Raw genomic sequence first — 20429 nt, forward strand, 5'->3', positions numbered from 1 at the left:
GTTTTGTTTTTCTTCGAGCTTCCGTGACTGAACTCCACAACATTTCCAGGTTTAGAAAGACTGGGACGCGAGATGGTCTTGGTGGGGTGGGGTGGGGAGGAAAACCGGTTCCACTGGAGTCCTCGTTGTTTCAAAAACATCTCAGTCGACCCTTTTTCTAGAGGCCCTGCTGCCCTCGGGGGGTGTTGCACTGAGGGTCAAACAGCAGGACTTTGAGCTGATTGTGGTAGCAGTTTTAAGTTGATGGTTTAAGAAGCACACATAGTCCAATCAAACTGGGAGAACATGAAACCAACATTCGGTTCTTTTATTCTTTTTGAACGATCTTAGCAATGGGACCAAAACTGAGGAGTGGGGGGAGGCAAACAATTTGGAAGACGAGCGCAAAGCACGGTTGAAAGAGGAATACTCGAGCTGAACAGGAAGTCATGTGATGTCCCACAGGAAGCCAGCAAGCCTTCCCTAAAACCCCTCAAAAAACTGCCAGGACGTCGGTGCTTTTAAAAGAAAAAGAAAATAAATGCTCGTGCACGTTCTCGCTCTGTGCATTGCGATTTCACTGCAGTAAGTCATTGGTTTTAACTTGCACTTCAGTGTGTTTTTTTTGGAATCGGGGACCTGTTCCTCGACACGGCCGAATTTACCCAACAGTATTAAGATGTGTCCTCTTTGTCTGTGACCTCTGACCTGAGCGGGGGGGGGCCTTCAAAAGCAAAATGGTTGGTTTCCAGTTGGCGTCAGACCACTGCTCTCTAGCATTTGTACACAAGAGAAGAAAAAAAAGATTTCAAATTGAAATTTTAGATTTAACTGCCCGCTGTGTTGTTTGCAACTGACAGTGATGCTACAGATAAAGCCGGTTGAGAAGTCTCACTTTTAACTGCATGTTTACTGAAGCAAATGGAAGATCTCCTGAAAATCACTTGAGCAGTTTTAAAGTGTCTGCTGGTGTGCTTTCCATCCCTGGTTTAGTTTATAGTTGGTGTATTCACATCTTGTCCAGATAATTTCAGCAGCTATGTGACAGCAAAAAAGTGTTTTTAAGGAATGTTTGACATTTTGGGCGAGAGTTAGATGAGAAGATTGACGCCCCTCTCATATCTGTACAGTTAATACGAAGCTAGCACCAGGAGCTTGTTAGCTTAGCTTAGCGTGAAGACTAAAATCGAGGCTAGCCTGGCTTTGATCAAAGGTAACAAATCTGCCTACCAACACCTCTAAAACTCACAAGTGAACACATTTGGTGTAAAAACAACAAGTTGTAGTTTTATAGGGGGGGTGACATGCTGGACTTTTTCTTAACACAGTAACTTTTTGGAGTCTTGTAGAGACTGTGAGGTTGCTACGCTGGCAATTAAACAGACGTTTTTACACATTGTTTTTTGTACGAATTAAACAATGACAAGTTAAATAGTTGAACTCAGAGGTGCTTTTCAGCAGATTTTGTTACTTTAAGAAAGCTGTTACCCCGTCTCTATTTTTATGCTAAGCTAACCTGACCAGCAACATGTTTATTGTGCAGACACGAGTGGTGGTGATCTTCTTGTCTAACCCTCGGCAAAAAAGCAAATAGGCCTATTTCTCAAAATGTCATACTATTCCTTCAAAAGGTTTGTGCTAAACATCGAGTTTTACTTTACTTTTTTACACTCACAGTAGCAAAAGAGGAGTGCGGTGCATAAGTTGAATTACACCAGGAATGCATTGAACATCGCAGGTTGAACATGCAAGAGTGTGAGAAGATCTGAGGAGATTTTCTTGTTACTGCAGCTTTTGTTCAACATCTACATGAAAATTTCACATTTATTGTCTGCTGAGATTTAAAGGATTTGAGCAACACAGAGTTCTGATTGGGTAGAACATGCTAGATAAGTGCTGTAAGCACGACTAATGCTTGTTAAACCCATTAATAGCTGAGAGAATTAATGTAATAAACATTAACTTTATCACAGTTTGCAGCTAATAGTGTAATAATCCTGTAAACATACTCATCATTTCACTAGTTAAAACCTCTGGCAGGATATTCTCCTTTCAGCGTAGAATAGATTATATATATTGTGAGCTCATAATTTAACAATTAAAGCTCCATACAAACTGTCACAACAGAACAAATGCAAATTAAAGATACTGTTAGCGATTTATATTTCAAATAATGTAACAATTATTGTTTTCACAGGAACAAAGTCATTATATTAATGGTAGACATCCTGTATTACATTGACCCATTGCCCAATGATTTCTCCATAGGTAGCTTTACAATGAGAAAACCTTTTTCTTCCCCTCATGTTGTATTTCACGTGAACTGTATCAGTGTGTTTGGATTCTTCACTGACTTTATCACACTTGAAATGAGTTCTCTTTCATTTAATACGCATGCCGCTGTAATCAATGGTAAGAATGAAGGATTATTCCACCGTTAGCTGCGAACTGTGTCACTAATAGCATTTTTTTTTTCCATGAACAGCAGTGACATGCACGAAAGGAGATTTCTGCAACCGCTAAATGTTTATTATTGTAAAACTGTAAAACTTTTTCAAATGTATGAATGACCTGAATTTATGTGAACGTGTCTGAACGAACCAGCGTGTGTGTGTATGTGTGCCTGATGCATGGAAGGCCTGCTGTGTTGTGAATTCGACCTCTCTGAAACACTGAGCCGCCGGTGAACAGTTGGTGTGTGACTCTTTTTACTGGAACTATTTATTTCTCATAACCATCGAAAGTAAATTTAATCTGTTTCATAATCAGTCTGTGCAGCGGTCGTTATTTGAGTGGTGAAAAGTGTGTTGTTTCCAACTAAAATGAATATGGTAATTCTGAATATTCATTCATTTTATTCCAAAAAACAGTAACATTTCTCTCAACAAAACACAAGCAAATCACTCAGAATACATTTCCAATAATTTCTTTATAAAAATAACCAGGAGTCATTTTACAAAATAAAAGCTTTTGTGCAATTTTGACCTGGAATATCTATTAAAACCTGGTTTAAAGCTTAATACATTTACACAAGTCTTACAATAATGAAGGCACAGCTGGTACAAGGCTGAAAAGTACAGTGCATTTAAAAAAGAAAAGCATGACACTATTCAGATAAAAACAAGTTCACAGCGTCAAGTAAATGCAATGCAGAAGACAAAATGAAAAGACTTCTACCGCGTTTTAGCATGCTGGCTAGCAGGTGCTCTGCTAGGAGTCAGTGAGGGATTCACCTCGTGGCCACACTCAAATCAACATCTGGACAAATCTTTATCAAGTTGTTCAAAAATGTAAAAATGATCATTGTACTGTTGTTTTTTTTGCATCCCCAAAGGTTGATAAATGAAACAAAGCTATTGGTTAACTGTTGTAACACCCGAAACTGGTCACATTCTAAGATTTGTTCAATTTAAAGGAAGCCTCCACATTTTGGGAAATACTCTCTTGCCGAGAGTAAAATGACAACATTGATGACGGCTCTTCAGTTAAATATTTAGTTACAGCCAGCAGCTGGCTAGTTTAGCATACATACTGTAAATAGCTAGCCTGGCTCTGCCCAAAGTTAACCAAGTCAGCCTATACCTGTTAAAGCCTGCTGTTAAAGATTAAATGGTGTGTTTAATCCATACAAAAAAACAACACATTGCAGTTTTAGCGGATGTTATGTGCCAAAAAATGATTTTGCCTTCAGTCCCCCCATAAAACAACTAATTGTTATTTTTTCATTTTCTTACAGTTAATTTGTTAACTAGTATGCTTTTAGCCGCTAGTGAGATTTTGTCATCTTTGCACCGAGTAAGGCAAACTGTTTTTCACATCAGCAGTCTTTATGCTAAGCTAACCTTCCTCTGACTGTAGCTTCATATTAAGCTTACAAACATGAGAGCGGTATCAATCTTCTCATCTAAGGCCGACTTTTGGTAGGGAACCAAATATGTCTCTTTCCTTTTAACTGTGTTAGCATGACAAACATGTATTTACTTAAAGGAGCTGTACTTAAGGGAAGCATTTGTCATTCTTCAGATCTTGTTTTTCTCATAATACCTGACAAAGATTTCTCCAGATCATTGTTTGAGTCAGTGATGTGGATATTTTACATTATTCAGGACAGAGGGTGAATAGGGATAACATTCATGAAATTGCAACCAGTCTGCATCACTGAAGTTTAAACCGAGACACAAGATATAAAATGAGATGAGAAATGTAATGAGGTCTGACCTCCAGTCAATATCTTTGCCTGAAAAGAAGCACCAAACACCCGCGTAAAGAACATGAGGAGTTGAACTGTAGTAAACACAAAGAAATGTCTAATGCGGATACTCCTCTCAGAGAGCAAAGCCTCAGAGTGAAGCTCCTGTTTCTTGATATGATAAATGCAAAGGAACAGGTTTCACATCAAAGTCTAAATCGACTCAGAGGAAGTCCAACTCCTGTGTGGTTCATCGTCAGAGTCCAAGGCTGATCTGCTCTGTGCTGATCTGTCCCGGCTTGGTTTGGCCCAGTTTGCTCTTGGAGCTTGGGCTGGCATCAGCACTTGTAGGAGCTGGAGGAGAGCAGCAGAGGAGAGGGACCATCCACGCAGGGTAAAGGCATAGGGATGTGTCCATTCAGCAGAGTGGGGAACTGCAGGGGGAAAGGTGAAATCAGAGGTGGAAGACGCAGATAATATTTAACCCCCTGACATATTTCTTCATAAGAGAAGCATGGAATTTTTGGAGCTCACTGGTAAGTTATGACTTACTCATTAAAAAAGGAAAATACATTTTTATAAAAAGTGAAGAAAGTGCAACTTTTGATATTTACTGTTCAAGCACCTGTTGATAATGTATATGTTTATATAATCTTTCAAATTATTCTGATGGCATAAGGTGATGTTTGTAGAAAAAGTAGACAATTGAATCAGATTTGATACCAGCACTGTCTCTGAAGTCCGAAATGTTCAAATCCAACAGAGTGGCTTTAAAGAGAATTAATATGGTTAAATGGTTTAAGTCATAGTGGCTTTACACTGATTAAAAATGTTGTGTCATTTAACAAGTATACATGTGTATATTGATTTATTGATCATTACTAGAAGATCGATATACAGTAGTCATTACATTAATGATGTCACCTCCATAATGCTGACAGTGATGTTAAAGTTAGTCAATGCTTTCACAGACTGACTTGTGCAATAAGATGAGGAAAACGTATATTCTGTCTGAGGTGATTGAATGTTGTAACAAACCTGTGTGACAAACATCATTTTCTACAGCTCTCTACTACTGCTGCTGCCACCTCACAGAAGGAGAATCTGATCTTGCTTATATTACATTGTGGGGACTTAAGTAGTGCACCAGCGTTGTGAGGACCGACCCCCGTTGCAAGGACTAAATCACCGGTCATTAGATGCTTAACAGTTTTGTTTTTGGAGTTGTGTATGTCTGTTTGTGTCAAGAGAGTTGACATGGCTGGGAGGAGCTCCTGACCAACCAGCCCTCTCCCGCTCCCCCTAACTAACAGGATGTTGCCCCCTCTTCTTGTCCCCACCAGAACGGAAACATCTGTGGCTTATTTTGAAACCCTGGCACACGGTGAATCACACATACACCAACACGCACACAACTGTGTGAAAACAACGGACAAGGTAAATCTGTGGTTTGAAAGGACAGTAAAGATCCTGTACTTATGAGGGAGGGATTGTTGTAAATAGAACATCTATAGTTTGCTGACGTTAGCTAACATTAGCCACAAGAAGCTACTGGTCATATCAGACCAAGAAAGGTTGTAGCAGCAGAACTCCTGAGAGTATTAACTGTGTTGTGAATTCTCCTTTTCATTTGTGAGAGTAAAGGATGTGTTATTTTATGTTTCAAGAATTCCATAGTGTCGCTTTAAATTAGGGTAAGGGCTAAGGTTCGGGTTGGTTTAGGGTAAGGATGATTTTATGTTATTGGAAGAAAGTTTACAAAAACACAGTCCTTGTCAGATTGTTCAACTGACAATGAAACCTCTTTTCAAAGTGGGATTCAGGCCGGCTTTGTCCGACAAATTTTGTAACTTTGCCCATATTATACAGTGATTGGCCATTTGTTTGTTCGGCGAACAAGCAGTCTCACAGTTCCTCACATATACAGCAATTCTAAATGTGTGTATTACCTGAAAGAGGGGGGCATGGCTCTGCAGTTGTGCAGGGCTGAGGGGTCCCACTGGACTCAGGCTGGACCAGAAATGGATATTGGAGAGTAGAGGACTGGGAGTGAGCAGCAGACCAGACGGAGTCTACATTGACAAAAACCCAAAGTAAAATGTAGGATGAATACACCACGATGGAAATGTTGGTGTTTATTCTGGCCATGAGCCCAGAGAGCTGCTCATGGTCTGTGGTGGAGTTGTCAGGTCATTCAGTCTCACCCAGAGCTCGAAGCCAAGTCTGCCCTCTAGTGAACTCATGTCTCCTAGACAGACGGACTTGGCAGACTGACTCCATGCTGGTCAGGAAGCTCCACTCATACACAATTCATGACATCTATTTTCTTCTGTCTCATCTTTCTTCTGTCTCTTCAAATTTGACTAAAGCCCGTTTTCTTTCTGGTTCTGTCACAGGAACATAGGATTTCTACCGACTGTTCTACCACGATAGTCCGGAACTACAGTTCAGGAACAACAGTTTCCTCAATGCGTTTATGTTTATATTCTCACCGCAAAGGAGAAGTGCCACCACTGAGGTTATTGTGTTATCTGAATTTGTTTAAAACCCTGCTTCAATTTTATTTTAGCAATGCTTGATATATATATATATATATATATATGCCTTTTTGCTAACAGTCAAGTCAATCTTTAAAAAAGTGCCCTGGTGGCGTCGATCATGACCTTTACTGCAAGTCATCCCCCATCTCTTTCTCCCCTCGTTTCCTGTCATCGGCTTTCTAATAAAGGCATCAAATGAGCGGACAAATATTTAGAAATCTGTTTTTCATTGCAGGAAGCTGTCTCAAACGCTTCCTTTGAAAAAATACAAGGCTGTGCTTTGGCTATATCTTATTGCCAGTCATCTTTGTAGCTCAAATTTCCTTTGTTTGACCACTCATACTTCTGCTGATCTAAAACAGGCGTATGAGCCTTGGTGGTGTTCAGCTCTACTAAGCTACTTGATCAGGACCAGCTTATGCTTTGCTTTTGTCAGTGTTTTGATTTTTTTTTTGCCGATTTACCAGCCAGATCGGGCTCATGGCTTGACTTGCAAGATACCAGTTTACCCCTAGAAACCACCTTAAACTGGTTTCTGCTGGATAACAGGGATAGCTGTCCTGCAGGGACTTTTAAAGTATAGGAACTAAAAACAGAATCACATCTGTCCAGGGGAAAGTGGATAAGGGGCTATGGATACCAACAGCTCAGGTGTGCTTTGCAAACACTTAATTATACAAAATGTTCAGTGATGAGGGAACAGTTTAGCGTACACTTTTACTTTCCATCATTTAAGTACTTTACACTCTGGTCTGAATAAAGGCGTCAGCTGAATGCCTGAATGTAGTCCACTGTCCTGGTTTGGTCAGTGTGTTGCTGCCAGTGAATCAGGAGCTTCAGAAACATATGGCTTCACTTATGAACCTCCTCCCTCCCTGGCCTCCTCCCCTCTTTCCGCTCACCTCTTTCCATCTCCTCCCTGTCTACAAGCTTAATTTTCTTCCTCCCTCCCTAAAAGCATCGTCCTTTCTCAGCCTTTTTCTTCTCCTTTTTCCTCACCTAAAACCACCTGTATTTACAGAAGGACTATGTGCGAGTGCAGTGGTGTTAGTACATGTGTTATGTTTCATGTTGTACCTGTGTGGTGAGGAAGGCAGGGGTCAGGGAGCCTGAAGGCAGCGCCGGGCTGTTGAGCGCAATGGAGACGAGGTCGCTTCCTGTCAGGAAGAGCGAGGAGGAGGAGATTTCCAACCCTTTGGGTTTCCTGCTTTTCAAAGGCCCGCTATTGGCGAATCTCCTGCATTCTGGCATCGCATGTGACCTCTCTCTCTCCCTCTGACCAGATGAGAGGTTTAGAGGTTGGGCGCTCTGCTCTAACTCATTAGTCTCTGAGCTCTGGCCCCGCCCCCTCCACAGTGCATGGACAGGGCTTTGCGGCGGGGAGGAGGAGCAGGAGGAAGAGCGGGCCTGGACCGGAGACGGTCTGGAGGAATGGGAGGTCTCAGCCGAGGATGGGGGTGGGGTTGGGGGCAGGGAGGAGTGGCCGCGGTTGGTTACGAATCGGATGACGGAGGAGCTGTCGCCGTAGTGATCGGATCTGGGCTCCGTCTTGATCGGCCGATGCGGTTCCAAGGGGTGCTGCAGGGAGCTGACGGTGAAGGAGGAGTACAGGCTGGAGTGGAGGTACTGGTTTCTCCCACCGCCGTCCTCGTCGTCAGCCTCGGGCTCTGACGTCCCGCCCCCAGTTTCCTCACTGCTGCGGCCCGACTCTACCACCGCAGGGTCCATCTTCAGGATCTCAGGGAACGACACAAATTTGTAGACGAACTTCTGGCCGATTACCTTCTTGATGATGTTCTGCAGAGGAAAAAAGATGTGATTTTATTATTGTAAGCCCCTTTATTAACAGTTTTGGTGTGTTGATTTCAATTGGGTTTCATGGCCCTAGGTACATAAATCACATCATGAAACCAGTCGGATGGTTTAACAATGAATAGTTTTGAAGTGTATAAGTTGCGTACTTTGTCGTAGTAGTAGCGCAGGGCTCTGCTCAGCTTGTCATAGTTCATGTTGGTCTTGTTCTTGCGCAGCCCCCAGAGTTTGGCCACCTCTTCTGACTTAAGCAGCTTGAACTCGCCGTCGTTGGACGTCCAGCAGATGAGATGTTTGTGGCTTTGGTCGATCAGCAGCTGCAGCAGGAACTGCCAGAGTGTGATGGAACTCTCCATGACGGGATGACGCCGGAGACACAGGCGATCTACAGAGGACAATCAAGGCATAATGAAATCACAACAACCACGCATTGCTTTGTATTATCAAGAAGAGTGTCATTAAAACACATTGACATATTATCATCTTATTATAAATCAGCTGTCGTTTTAAAATGTGTCAGCAATCAAATGTCCTTTTACATGTCCAGCAAACATAACCTGAGCATTCATTTGGAGTCATGTTTCAGGCCACAAAGTGAATTAAAGATCAATATTCATCCTGTATTTAATCAAATCCAAAACCAAATCTTGTGGGAAATAGCTAAATGCTCCACTTTGATCACCTTGTCTTTCTGCTGTTTGGTGCTGGGTAGGTAGCATACAGTCGGTCTATCACTTTTTTTAAATAAAAAACAGCTGTAGTAAACTGGTTTGATGAAAGCGGGGAGACTCAACCAAAACAATAAAGTTGTGGTTCGTAAGAAAAACCAAAAAATGAGCTAAGAAGACGCTAAATCCCTCCGTTGGCTGAGGGGAACACCTGAGTTGGCTGATAATTATCTGCGGATTTGTCAATAAGAGTGACACATTAAACATTAAACATGTTCTAAGATCCATTGTTGGTATAAAAATATTGATTGGTGCAGCATTAAACCGTTCCAGTAAAGCCCTTAAAAAGGTCTTGTATTGAAATAATTTCACACATTACTGTATTTCATCAATCATACACCATAGAAGACATAAAGTGAAGGAAGGATCAAATAAAAGAGGGTAGGTGGGTAGCAAGAAAGAGGAGGAGAAGTGGGAGGAGGAACTGTCAATACGAATGCAAACTGTAATCCTTCCTCTCGTGCAAACTCTACTAAAAACCACAAGCATAACAGAGCTGACCATGTCTACCCATCCTCTCCGACCGGGAATTCCCTTTCACACGCAACAACACAAACAAACAAACACCAAAGGCTCTACTGGACAGCCAACCTGGCTGTGAGTTATTGAACATTAGGATTCGTGAGCAAAATGTGTAATCTATACCTCTATATGAGCTCACAGGCTTTTATTGCTTGGATTTGCATACTTTGGCTGCCTTCCCAAGCAGGATGGAGGCAGTAGTAAATACAAGTGTGAGTGAAGCCGCCATTGATGCTCAGGGTTACACTTGTCCACCTCCTATTTAAATATTGGAAAGAGCAGGATTTGTGGACGAGTGACAAATTAGAAGAACGTGTTTTTTCACTTTAATTAAACCATCTGTATACATACTAAGGTTCAAATTAGATTGAACTCACTTTTACTTACAAAATGTAAAGTTCTATTTCCATATGATAAAACCGCTTTGCTAACAACAATCAAGAAGCTTTTTGGTTTGCAGCCCTCTTTACACGATTAAAAGGATGATTTTGTCTGCTGTCCTTCTTGTTATTTTTCATTTTTGTTAGTGTATACTGTCTCTCTCTCATGTGTGTGCATGTGTGAGAGAGAGAAAGAGAGAGAGAGAAAGAGAGATGGCCAGACTTCCGTATGTTTCCATGGTGATAAAGCAGGATGTGGTCAGTGACCTTCTGCCAAGACAAGCACGAGTCTAACCGACGTGTTTACCTTGAAGCCACCGACTGTCTGTGAGCGTCTTCCTGTCTGTCTCTCTCTCTCTATTAAATCAATTTACAAGGTGCTTCATTAGCAGGAAATACAGAACTACTTACTGCCACAAGAAAACACAACAAATACATCATTAGAACCGGATTTCATTTGCAACCATGACGATATCACAGTTTGCAGTTGCATCACAAATCCCCATGGCAACCACATCTGCCTCAGCAGTGGAGAAACATTGGAGGAGAGGACCTCGAACATTGCCACCAGAAGTGAGGGTCCCTCTACCCACCTTCATAATCGACCACTAATTCAACATGAAAACACAGTATGCATCCCTTCTTCTCGCTCTGTCTCTCTAACAGGAAACCACCCAGCAGAGCGGGGAAAGTGTGTGTGGTGCGAACAATGACCCATCGCCATGAACACACACAAACGCGTATCCCCGCTTCCTTTTTCCTGCATGGGTGTGTGTGTTAAGTGATGGAAGAACTGTAGTGCTGTCTGTCTGTCTAAACGAGGACTTCCTGTCATTCAGCTTCAAGGGGCGTCTTCCCGGAGTAAGGCCTTCCTTTTCTGGGAGGTAGGACGTCCTGTCACTGCGAACCACCAGGAACACGCGTGCACACACACACACACACACACACACACACACACACACACCTATACTTCTTTTTTAGAGCAAAAATTCAACACAGGTCCACAACAGCATATGGAGAATGCATCTATGTCCTCATGTCAGACTCTGTTTGATCTATGTTCACACTCTGACGTTTCACTCTGAACAAATCTGGACTAGAGAGAAACAAAGGAAGAAATGTTGATTTATTGAATTTCAGAGTAAAAGCACTCTCTCTCTCTTTCTTTCTCTCTTTGTGAGTGTAAGTTAACACGTTGTAACTGATCCATGCATGAACATTTTCCTTCCTCAAATGTGAATCCATCAGATATACACTGTAATTACGACACTCAAGACAAACTACACCAAAAAAGTCGCACATGATTCTCCATCCCTTTTCTGGGCTTGTTATTTCTTTTTCTTGGAGGTGTGTGTGTGTGTGTGTGTGTGTGTGTGTGTGTGTGTGTGTGTGTGTGTGTGTGTGTGTGTGTGTGTGTGTGTATGGGGAGGGAGTTGGGGTTCAGCTGGAACTCAAATGGTTCTTTGTTTTGCCCCAGTGACTCATTTTCAAGATGTTGTCTGCTGCCAGCTTCAATCCGGAAGCGCATGGCAATTAGTCTGCGAGGTCCAGACAAACCAGAAAGTCTACAACCAGACTTTTAAAGGAGCCACGGCTAGTTTTTTCATCGGAGCCGGAACACTGACCTCTTTTCTTTCTTTCGCCTTAAATGTAGCAAACTACATTTTGGCAAATTTACGCATGCGTCTGTGCCAAACCCGGAGAACCCACGGCTTTAACACATTTTTACGCACGGCATTAACGCTTATTACGCACAGGGTTAATCCCTTACGCGCAGCATCGACGTGGTTTTCAAGTTGACAGTGAATATGTGAACCTGATCGGGTTTCATCAAATACGAAAACAGCTATAGAAGTGCGCTTCTGTCTCTCCGTTACGCACGAACCCGCACCCATAAAAAGTTGGAAGTAGAAGTAAACTTGTACCTACCCTGCTGTGGACGGCCGCTGCTCTTCTGCTAGTCTGGCCGTGTATGAGGTGTGTGTTTGTGTCTTATAGCGGTGTGTGTGTGTTGTGTCGGGGCTCCATGCCGCTGCTGTCTGAAAGCGGATCTGCAGCTTTTCTCTCCCCTGCCTCAGAGCAGGAAGTCGGGACGCGCAGACGGAGGACCGGCGCACTTCCTCTAGCGTAGTATTCCCGTCTGTGTAAACACACACACACACACACACACACACACACACACACAGAGAGCGAAGGAGAGAGAGAGAGCTAATCTATATTTCCCATAAACACACTGTCTCTTTTTGACATGTTAACTCATGCACTATAGCCTACAGGTAGACGCGTTCATTTTCTTCCTCCCCCCTCTCTCTCTCTCGCTCTCTCTCTCAAACACACGCACACACACAAATAGTCTATTGTAATTCCGACTCACTCAGCGTTGAGCCAACTGACAACTGACGTCACCATCTTCCTGCTCACCGGGAGAGGTTCCTGTTCTTATACACACACACACATGTTCGGTACTTTCGTAACTTAAAAGTGTTTGATTACACTTTGATAACGTGCTGCGTGTTGCCAAAGCAAATAGAATGAATCAATTTAATGAAGGGAGGTGTACTTATTTATTCTGGCAATGGAACAGAATAAAATCATTTTGGCCTTCAGCTTAATTGAAATATCACTTAGTTATACAATGTTTTACTTTATTGTTTTATATCTGGCTTTGCAGCCTAGACATTCTTCAAACTGGATTAACTATTCGCATACCATTTTAAACATATCATTTGCAGCAAGATACATAAAATAAATCACACACCAGCTAAAAATAGATAATACCAGGTGATTAAATATACAGCGTCTCAGTACCACAGAGTGAGGGAATTCCAAAGATTGTCCATGTTTGAGAAACGAACTCGTGTGGGAGGACAACATCACCTATACAGTGAAGCACCTGACCTCATGCTCACAAACATTCCCACAATGTGACAAACGATGGAATTATTGGTAACCAGACAAAAAAATTGCATAGAAATGCATTGGGTCTATTGCTCTATCACTTGATAGAGAACCATTTTTAACAAGGAAATAACACGGAGGCGTCTTCAGTTTGAGAAGAACTGTGTGCGTGACGGAAGTCAGATCTGTTTCAACCAACTCTGCACTATGGACTGCCCTGATTATCATGTGGCTCAAAGGCCATGTCAACATCTGATGTGTCCTTTAATTCTTGCAATTGACAGGAAAACGTTGCATCTTTAAGGGTACACTCCACCCATTTAGTGTTGCACTTCCATAAATTAAAAAGAGCGGTGAAAGTCTCGGCTGCAGAGAGATACCACGGCTTTTAGTCACCTCTATTGGGAAAACTCCATCTCGTATCCCTCTCTTTCGAAAAACTTTGGTCGGTAAATGTCCTGGTATCCAGTTTGTAACACGGCCTTTACATTTTTTTATTTTCCAAGCCTAAACTGAAGTAGAACTGAAGTAACCCTGGTGACATCACCAGAGTTATTTCATAGAATCAGCAAGTAAATACATGTTCATACCCGGTAAACGAGACGGAGTGAGATGTTGTTTCCACCTCTCTGATTGAATCTCCCGTCGCCTCCTTCACCCCGCCTCCGTCTTTGAAACGTCAACAGCGCCAAACTTCAGGCTCCCTCACGGGAAGATGACCACTGGTGCCGAGGAGCCGCAATGGAGGAAAGTCCATTCCGTCTCAGGAGTGGTACCGCGGTCCAGACACGGACACCGAGCTGCTGCTATACGGGAGCTGGTTGTTGTGTTCGGTGGTGGAAATGAAGGGATAGCGGAGGACCTCCATGTTTACAACACTGGTAAGCTAACGCTAGCGGCTAATGTTTTTAGCATGAGCAGGGGTCAAAAAGACCCACCCGGTCTTTTGCCTTTTGTGGTTCATTTAATAGGTCTCTGACAATTTTAGCATAATTTCGGTATTACGGGTTTTCTTTGCGTAAACTAAACGCTAACTTGAGCTGGATATCGTAACTTAAGCTGAGTAGGTAGCGTCAGTAACGTTAAGTATTTCCCCTCCGGAAATCTAACGTTACTCGTTCCGTTAGCTCACTAGCTAATTGTTACGTTAGCAGGCAACACTGAAAGACGAGCCAAACACATTTAGCATACTAGTTAGTAGAAACAGCTATGTTTGATCAGTGCAGCATTAACTGAAAAAAAAATAACTTTAATGAAGAAAGTGGGACAAAACAACACAGTGGAGCTTAAGACCGGTGTTTGTATTTAGGTGTAAATGTGTTAACACGTGTGTACTTTGCTGCTGTACAGGATCTTGTCTAAATTAAGCTATGGAGGACATTGTGCATTCTAAGCCAATACATGTACTGCTATTAGTATTAAAAGTCCTCTTCAGGTGGTGAGGCTGTGTTTAGGGTAATATTTATCTTAGCTACTGCATAAATAGCTCTGTTTTTAAGGGTTATTGTGTGCGAACAGGTTTTATAAAATGTCTGAACAGCAGCATTCACCAGGATGTTCTGTCTTAATACAATGGTTGACATCTGCTCATCTTCACAGTCTCAAAGCAGTGGTTTCTGCCTGCGGTGAGGGGTGACATCCCACCCGGCTGTGCTGCCCATGGCTTTGTCTGTGAAGGCACCCGAATACTGGTCTTTGGCGGCATGGTGGAGTTTGGGAAATACACCAACAGCCTCTATGAACTTCAGGTAATGCCGTCGCAGTTCTTCAGTCGTGATTCCAACCCAGTTGCTGTAGAGAAGAACATTTTCAAATCTTGACTTTGGTCCCGTGTGGCTCAGGCTAGTCGCTGGCTGTGGAAGAAGCTGAAGCCCAGAGCCCCCAGGAACGGTTTGCCTCCCTGCCCTCGGATTGGACACAGCCTCACTCTTGTGGGTAACAAGTGTTACCTGTTTGGAGGGCTGGCCAATGATAGTGAAGACCCCAACGGCAATGTAACAAGGTACTGTGTAAATCCACACAAAGTAACATTTAATAAAGGGTTTGTTAACACTGGGGTTTTTAGTGAATCCTAAAAGCAGGGCAGACTGGTTGTCTGCAGATTATATTTTTGATTGATTTAATTTGTGAAACAATAAAAAATGTGGATATATGACTGAAATGATTGATTAATTATCATTAATAATAACTTTTTAAATCAGGGTTGAATCCAGAATGAGCTTTAAGTGACTTGTTGTTGCAAATCCACAATTCAGTGGAACCCGCGTGGAGACTATTCAGTTTGATATTTAAACCTCTATGAAGATAGTTGCGTCAATGAGTTGGACCTTTTTTTCCATCCTAGATACATGAGTGACTTCTATGAGCTGGAGCTGCAGTCGCTATCGGGGGCAAGATGCTGGAGCATCCCAGAGACGAAGGGTGGCGGCCCCTCAGCGCGGGAGTCCCACACCTCGGTTGCCTACGCTGGCCTCGGCTCCCCGAAGCTCTTCATCTTTGGAGGGATGCACGGACGCCGGTTAGACGACCTCTGGCAGCTCGACCTCGGTAGGGTGGTGGTGTTTTTTTGACAGATTATGTCGACTATCTGCAAGTTTCAGAAAGGAAGATTTAAACATTTTTTAAACATTTGACATCCTCTTATTTGCTGCTGTGCCTTGAATTAAATATAAAACTGTGGTCGGCTAGGCATATTTGCATGTTGTGAGAAACAATTTTCTGTAATATTTATATTTCCTTATCATTGTTCTTCAGACACAATGGTTTGGTCGACGGCTGAAACCAGGGGCTCCGCGCCACTTCCCAGAAGCCTTCACTCTGCCAGTGTCATTGGAAACAAGTGAGAGATCTGTCGTCATCGGTGTCATATCTCTGTTACAGCAGATGTCTAGGTTGTATGTGACACCTGACCTGGCGAGCCTCGACAAACTAATGTGCCCTTCTGTCCGCAGGATGTATGTTTTTGGTGGCTGGATTCCTGTGCCAGAGACAGACAAACACAATGCTTTAGGAACTGAATCCATCTGCAGTGACTCTTTAAGTATACTAAACTTAGGTCAGTACATTTCTCTATAAATATCCCACGCTCTTGTCAGAGTTTTCATGCAGGGTGAAGCCCTGGAGAGCATCATCCTGCATCATTCAGAGGCCAGCAAGTTCACTTCTGCCCTGCTCTCCTGTCACAGACACTATGTGCTGGCAGAACCTGGGCCCAGAGCAGCAAGACAATATTGAGTCCCAGCTGCAGAGCCAGGGACCCCAGAGTGACGACCAGTACGCCTGTCGGCCCAAAGCCAGGGCCGGCCACTGCGCTGCCACTGTCGGGTCCAGGCTTTACATCTGGAGCGGCCGTGACGGATACCGTAGGAGCTGGAACTACCAGGTCTGCTGCAAGGACCTCTGGTACCTGGAGACAGGTGAGGACTGAGAACTAGCTGTTAAGAGAGGCTTCAAGTGATCGATCGATCACTTGAAGCCTTTTTTATTTTGATTGCTGTACTTTCTGAAGCAAATTGTGTGAGTTTTCAGAAAACAAAAAAACTAAGTAAAGGCTACAGTTCCTCAATATATTCTGTTTTTTTGTCCTCAGGTCGACCAGCCGCCCCAGAGGCAGCCTTACTCATCAAATCCACAGTCAGCATGCTTCATGTGGCGTGGCGCCCCCTGGCGGCAGCAGACCACTACATCCTTCAGATCCAGCCAGCGCCTCCACCATCCAAACCAGCCCATCCAACTGGAACAGATGGACTGGACACGAAGGGGAAAGACTCTGCAGGTATGGAGAGTGCATATGTTCAGCTGTCTGAAAGAATCTGTAGCATGTTTATCAGGCTGAGGAACTTCCTGAGGATATTCGTGGCACTACGGTGACATTTTGCCTTCTCTCCTTCCTCAGGTGTCCAGTCTCTTCAGCCTCAAACTGGAGGAACCTCTAATATTGAAGCGACAGCATCAGCCCAGGTAGATGTGACTTACTGAACAAAGCTTTAGGTTACTACATGTAGTAACACACCCCTGTTTTATCATCGGATATGCTGAATGGTGTATTTCATCTAGCAGCAGACCAACCACAGAGATGTCGGTACTTTTCTTTCAGATCGAACTTGAACCCGTCACGATGTTGTTTTTCTACATTGCATTCACACTGAGCATGTTTAGAATGTGGGGCGACCGTGGCTAAGTGGGCACACTTTCAGCACAGTTTCTTGTGCTTTAATTTCCTCCCTGAATTTCAGGATGCCTCAGCGGGGCAGGAAACTGTGGCAGAATCAGCCAATGACTCAGCAGAGACCAAAGCTCAAGGAGGGACGAGTGCTGGGAGGGAGACGGAGAAGGACTATGATCCACAGCGCTGCGGTACGTCTTGTTTTCAAGTGATTATGTACTGGATCATTCTTGTCCTTCCACAAATGTAATTGTCAAAAACAATAAAAGATGCACTAGGTATGTTTATATTAATACACCTGCATCAATAAATGTATTAGCCCAGTTATAGAGACATTGCTCTATTCCCCACACAGTGTTTGAGCTGCCCTCGTGTCTTGTTGTGTTGGTTGTAGGTGCCGGACAGGAGACATCAGCAACAGAGGTCAGCAGCTCAGCAGGTAAAGATGATGCTCAAATGTCAGTGATAAATCAGACGGCATCCCTCCTTTGAAGTGACGTTTACTGTGGACTTTCCTTTGTTTTGACAGAGTCTCAACCTGTTTCAGCTGACAAGACAACAGACTTCTACGCCCATACACATCAGGTGAGATTAGGGCGGGGCGATATAGTGTTTAAATGATACATCTATATGTGTGGCTATGTTGCGATATCTTGATTTTATTTTTATTTTTTTAACCCGTTGATGCTTATAATCATATCAGAGAGGTCATTCAAGTCAGATTGTTTTTTTTGGAAATCCATTTTTGGTCAATCATAAAACCTCACTTTCACAGGAAGATCACTTTTGTGAGTTCTAACACGCTCTTACTGTAATACCTAGTATATATACGTACCGCAAAACAACGTGGGGGCTAGTTTGACCATTTTTTTCTGAGTGGAGGCTGTCTTCTTCCATCACTGTTACCGACCTCGACACGTATAAACTCGCTTTGGCGCTTCACTTCTTTCACTCTCTCAGGCTCCCTCCCTGTTCCCTGCTTCACTCCAAATATAAAAACATGCACGCAATACACACATTCATGCTCATACGGCATGCACACCCACCCGGGGGGGGGGGGGCGTGCGCGTGCGTGCGAGCGAGTGAGGAGGGCCGCGGGAGACGCAAAACACCAAAGCGCGTCTCAGGCGTGAAGAGAAAATTAATATTTGTACTGGATGTTTGCAATATGGTCATTTACTACGTCCCTCGTGGAACGAGCCACAATACATCGAGTGTGTTCAGTATGTCCTCCCCCCTTAATCATTTCCCCTCAGAACAGTAATTATTGGATTTCTTGGCTTGGTCCTAACTAAGACTCTAAACTCCTCCCGGTCCAGCAGAATCCAGATGAAGCTGTGTGGTTTGATGTTGGTGTGTTCAAAACACTCTTCTCTGAGGTCAGCCACTACTTTCTACCTGCTGACAGTGACCAGGCAACTGCAGCCATCACCAGCCGGCCGCCAAACACTAAAGAGGTAAAAAAGAAACAACCTTCATACAGTAATACATAGTGGGTGTTGATTGGGTCTCCGTGAAGATGCCGGTCATCCCTTTCTTCTCACCCATACATCCTCATCGGTTCTTCCTCCAGCGAAAGCTTCCAGGGCCTCAGGACTATCAGAGCAGAGAGAAGCAGGAGCTGGCTCCGGGTCAGACCTACAGGTTCAGAGTGGCAGGCATCAACTACTTTGGCCAGGGAGACTTCAGCCCCGTCAGCGAGTTCAAGACCTGCCAACCTGGGTTCCCTGGAGCGCCCTCTGCTGTCAAAATAACCAAGGTGACATATCAAAGATATTTAAACTGAAAAGATGTTGATAAGATAAGAGAGTCGGTGTTGTCTTCACATTTTCCCTAATAATCCTTCTTCTGCACAGGCCAATGATTCCGTCCACATCACATGGGAGGCTCCCCCCTCTCCATCAGGCCGGATCTTGGAGTATTCCATGTACATGGCGGTAAGGAAGAGCCGCTCCACCAGCTCGGAGCGTCCGGGTCAGATGTCCTTCATCAGGATCTACCGCGGCAGCAAGACGTCCTGCTCGGTCGGCTCCGCCCACCTGGATAACGCCCAAATCGACTGCTCGGCCTCCAACCGGCCGGCTGTGGTCTTCCGCATCGCTGCTAAGAATGAGCAGGGCTACGGCCCGGCAACGCAGATCCGCTGGATTCAAGGTGGAGCAGTGTTTTCGCTTTCTGCTCATTTTTCACATGTTTGTTGTGGTCAGATCCCGACTTGACTCGACGTCCTGTTTCTGTCTTTTTAGATTTCAGTAAATTGCGAGCGTCTGCTTCCAAAGCCGACGGCAATGCTGAGGCCGAGGAGGATGCTGCTGACAGGTAACCACAGAGACCACTCGTGATTCTATTCGTTTTAACTTTCTAGATTGGATGTGTTTTATTGAACTGTCTCTCGCTTTCTCTGTTTTCTTGCAGCTCCAGTTGAATATGTTTGGAGCTATGACACCGTGTTTTGGAGAAGACGGTGTGTGCACTCAGGAAGTTGGCAAAGTACCCCCAGGCAGATGTTGTATATTCCCCACAGATAGTTTTGTTAATTTATTTTTTTTATGAATTATTGCCTTGTAAATAGATTTTTACAGTAACTTTCACCACGTGGCTATTTTAAAAAATAGTTTTGTTAACTAATAATATGTAACTACAAGCGGGATCTACTGCATCAGCCAATGATGCTTTATAAAGTATGTTATGGTTTTGAATGAAACACAGTTCAATGTTTTCAGGACCAGGACGTCAGAGAGAAAATATTTCTTTGGCATGGACCACTTTTACAATCCAGTTTACACAGCAAGGCTATAAAATCCCAGTTGTGTCTACAGCGGAATGTTATTGTTGTTTTACAATCGGATCATTTACTATCATTCAGGTTTGGTTTAAGATCTTTGTTGATGTGTTTTGTTAATGTACACATATGTCACTACAAACATTTTCACTATCCATTACATTGCTTCGTCACATTTATTTGTTTATGATTTTGTAGTGTTTATTTTATTTTTTTACAAGTTTAAGTAAGAAAAAAAAAACTATTGCTGACTGAAACCAAAGAGCAGAGCCCTACTTACGTTTCTGATATTAATTAAAGTAGCAAAAATGCCACAGATATTACAGGAAGAGATCTACTTGTTGTCTCTGGTTTGATCAGCTCACCATTTAGTGTTCAATAAGTAGTATTATTATCTCCCCTATCCTCCTCCATCATCTCTGGACTCTGGATTA

At 43.3% G+C, this 20429-nt stretch overlaps 2 protein-coding genes across 3 annotated transcripts; one reads left to right on the forward strand and one right to left on the reverse strand.

Moving 5' to 3' along the window:
• Window positions 1–76: 76 nt before the first annotated feature.
• Window positions 77–12518, reverse strand: elk3 (ETS transcription factor ELK3). The gene is made up of 5 exons (XM_079183965.1): window positions 12080–12518; window positions 8670–8905; window positions 7786–8505; window positions 6118–6240; window positions 77–4602 (listed from the first exon to the last, which is right to left on the reverse strand). Exons 2-5 carry the CDS (start codon window positions 8874–8876, stop codon window positions 4507–4509), a joined length of 1146 nt encoding a protein of 381 aa, XP_079040091.1. The 5' UTR covers window positions 8877–8905; window positions 12080–12518; the 3' UTR covers window positions 77–4506.
• Window positions 12519–13730: 1212 nt separating this feature from the next.
• On the forward strand, window positions 13731–20294 carry hcfc2 (host cell factor C2). Of its 2 annotated transcripts, none has more exons than XM_079183772.1 (17): window positions 13731–13929; window positions 14648–14796; window positions 14890–15050; window positions 15393–15595; window positions 15803–15887; window positions 16000–16103; window positions 16234–16464; window positions 16638–16823; window positions 16944–17008; window positions 17284–17404; window positions 17608–17652; window positions 17743–17798; window positions 18533–18670; window positions 18787–18972; window positions 19070–19367; window positions 19460–19532; window positions 19629–20294. In XM_079183772.1, the coding sequence occupies exons 1-17, from the start codon at window positions 13764–13766 to the stop codon at window positions 19636–19638; spliced, it is 2277 nt and encodes a 758-aa protein (XP_079039898.1). In that variant the 5' UTR covers window positions 13731–13763; the 3' UTR covers window positions 19639–20294. The 2 variants fall into 2 exon arrangements, with proteins under 2 accessions (XP_079039898.1, XP_079039899.1); XM_079183773.1 differs by having other exon boundaries at window positions 18536–18670.
• Window positions 20295–20429: the final 135 nt, after the last annotated feature.

The sequence above is a fragment of the Pholis gunnellus genome, assembly GCF_910591455.1.
Source record: "Pholis gunnellus genome assembly, chromosome: 22".
Taxonomy (NCBI): Eukaryota; Metazoa; Chordata; class Actinopteri; order Perciformes; family Pholidae; genus Pholis; species Pholis gunnellus.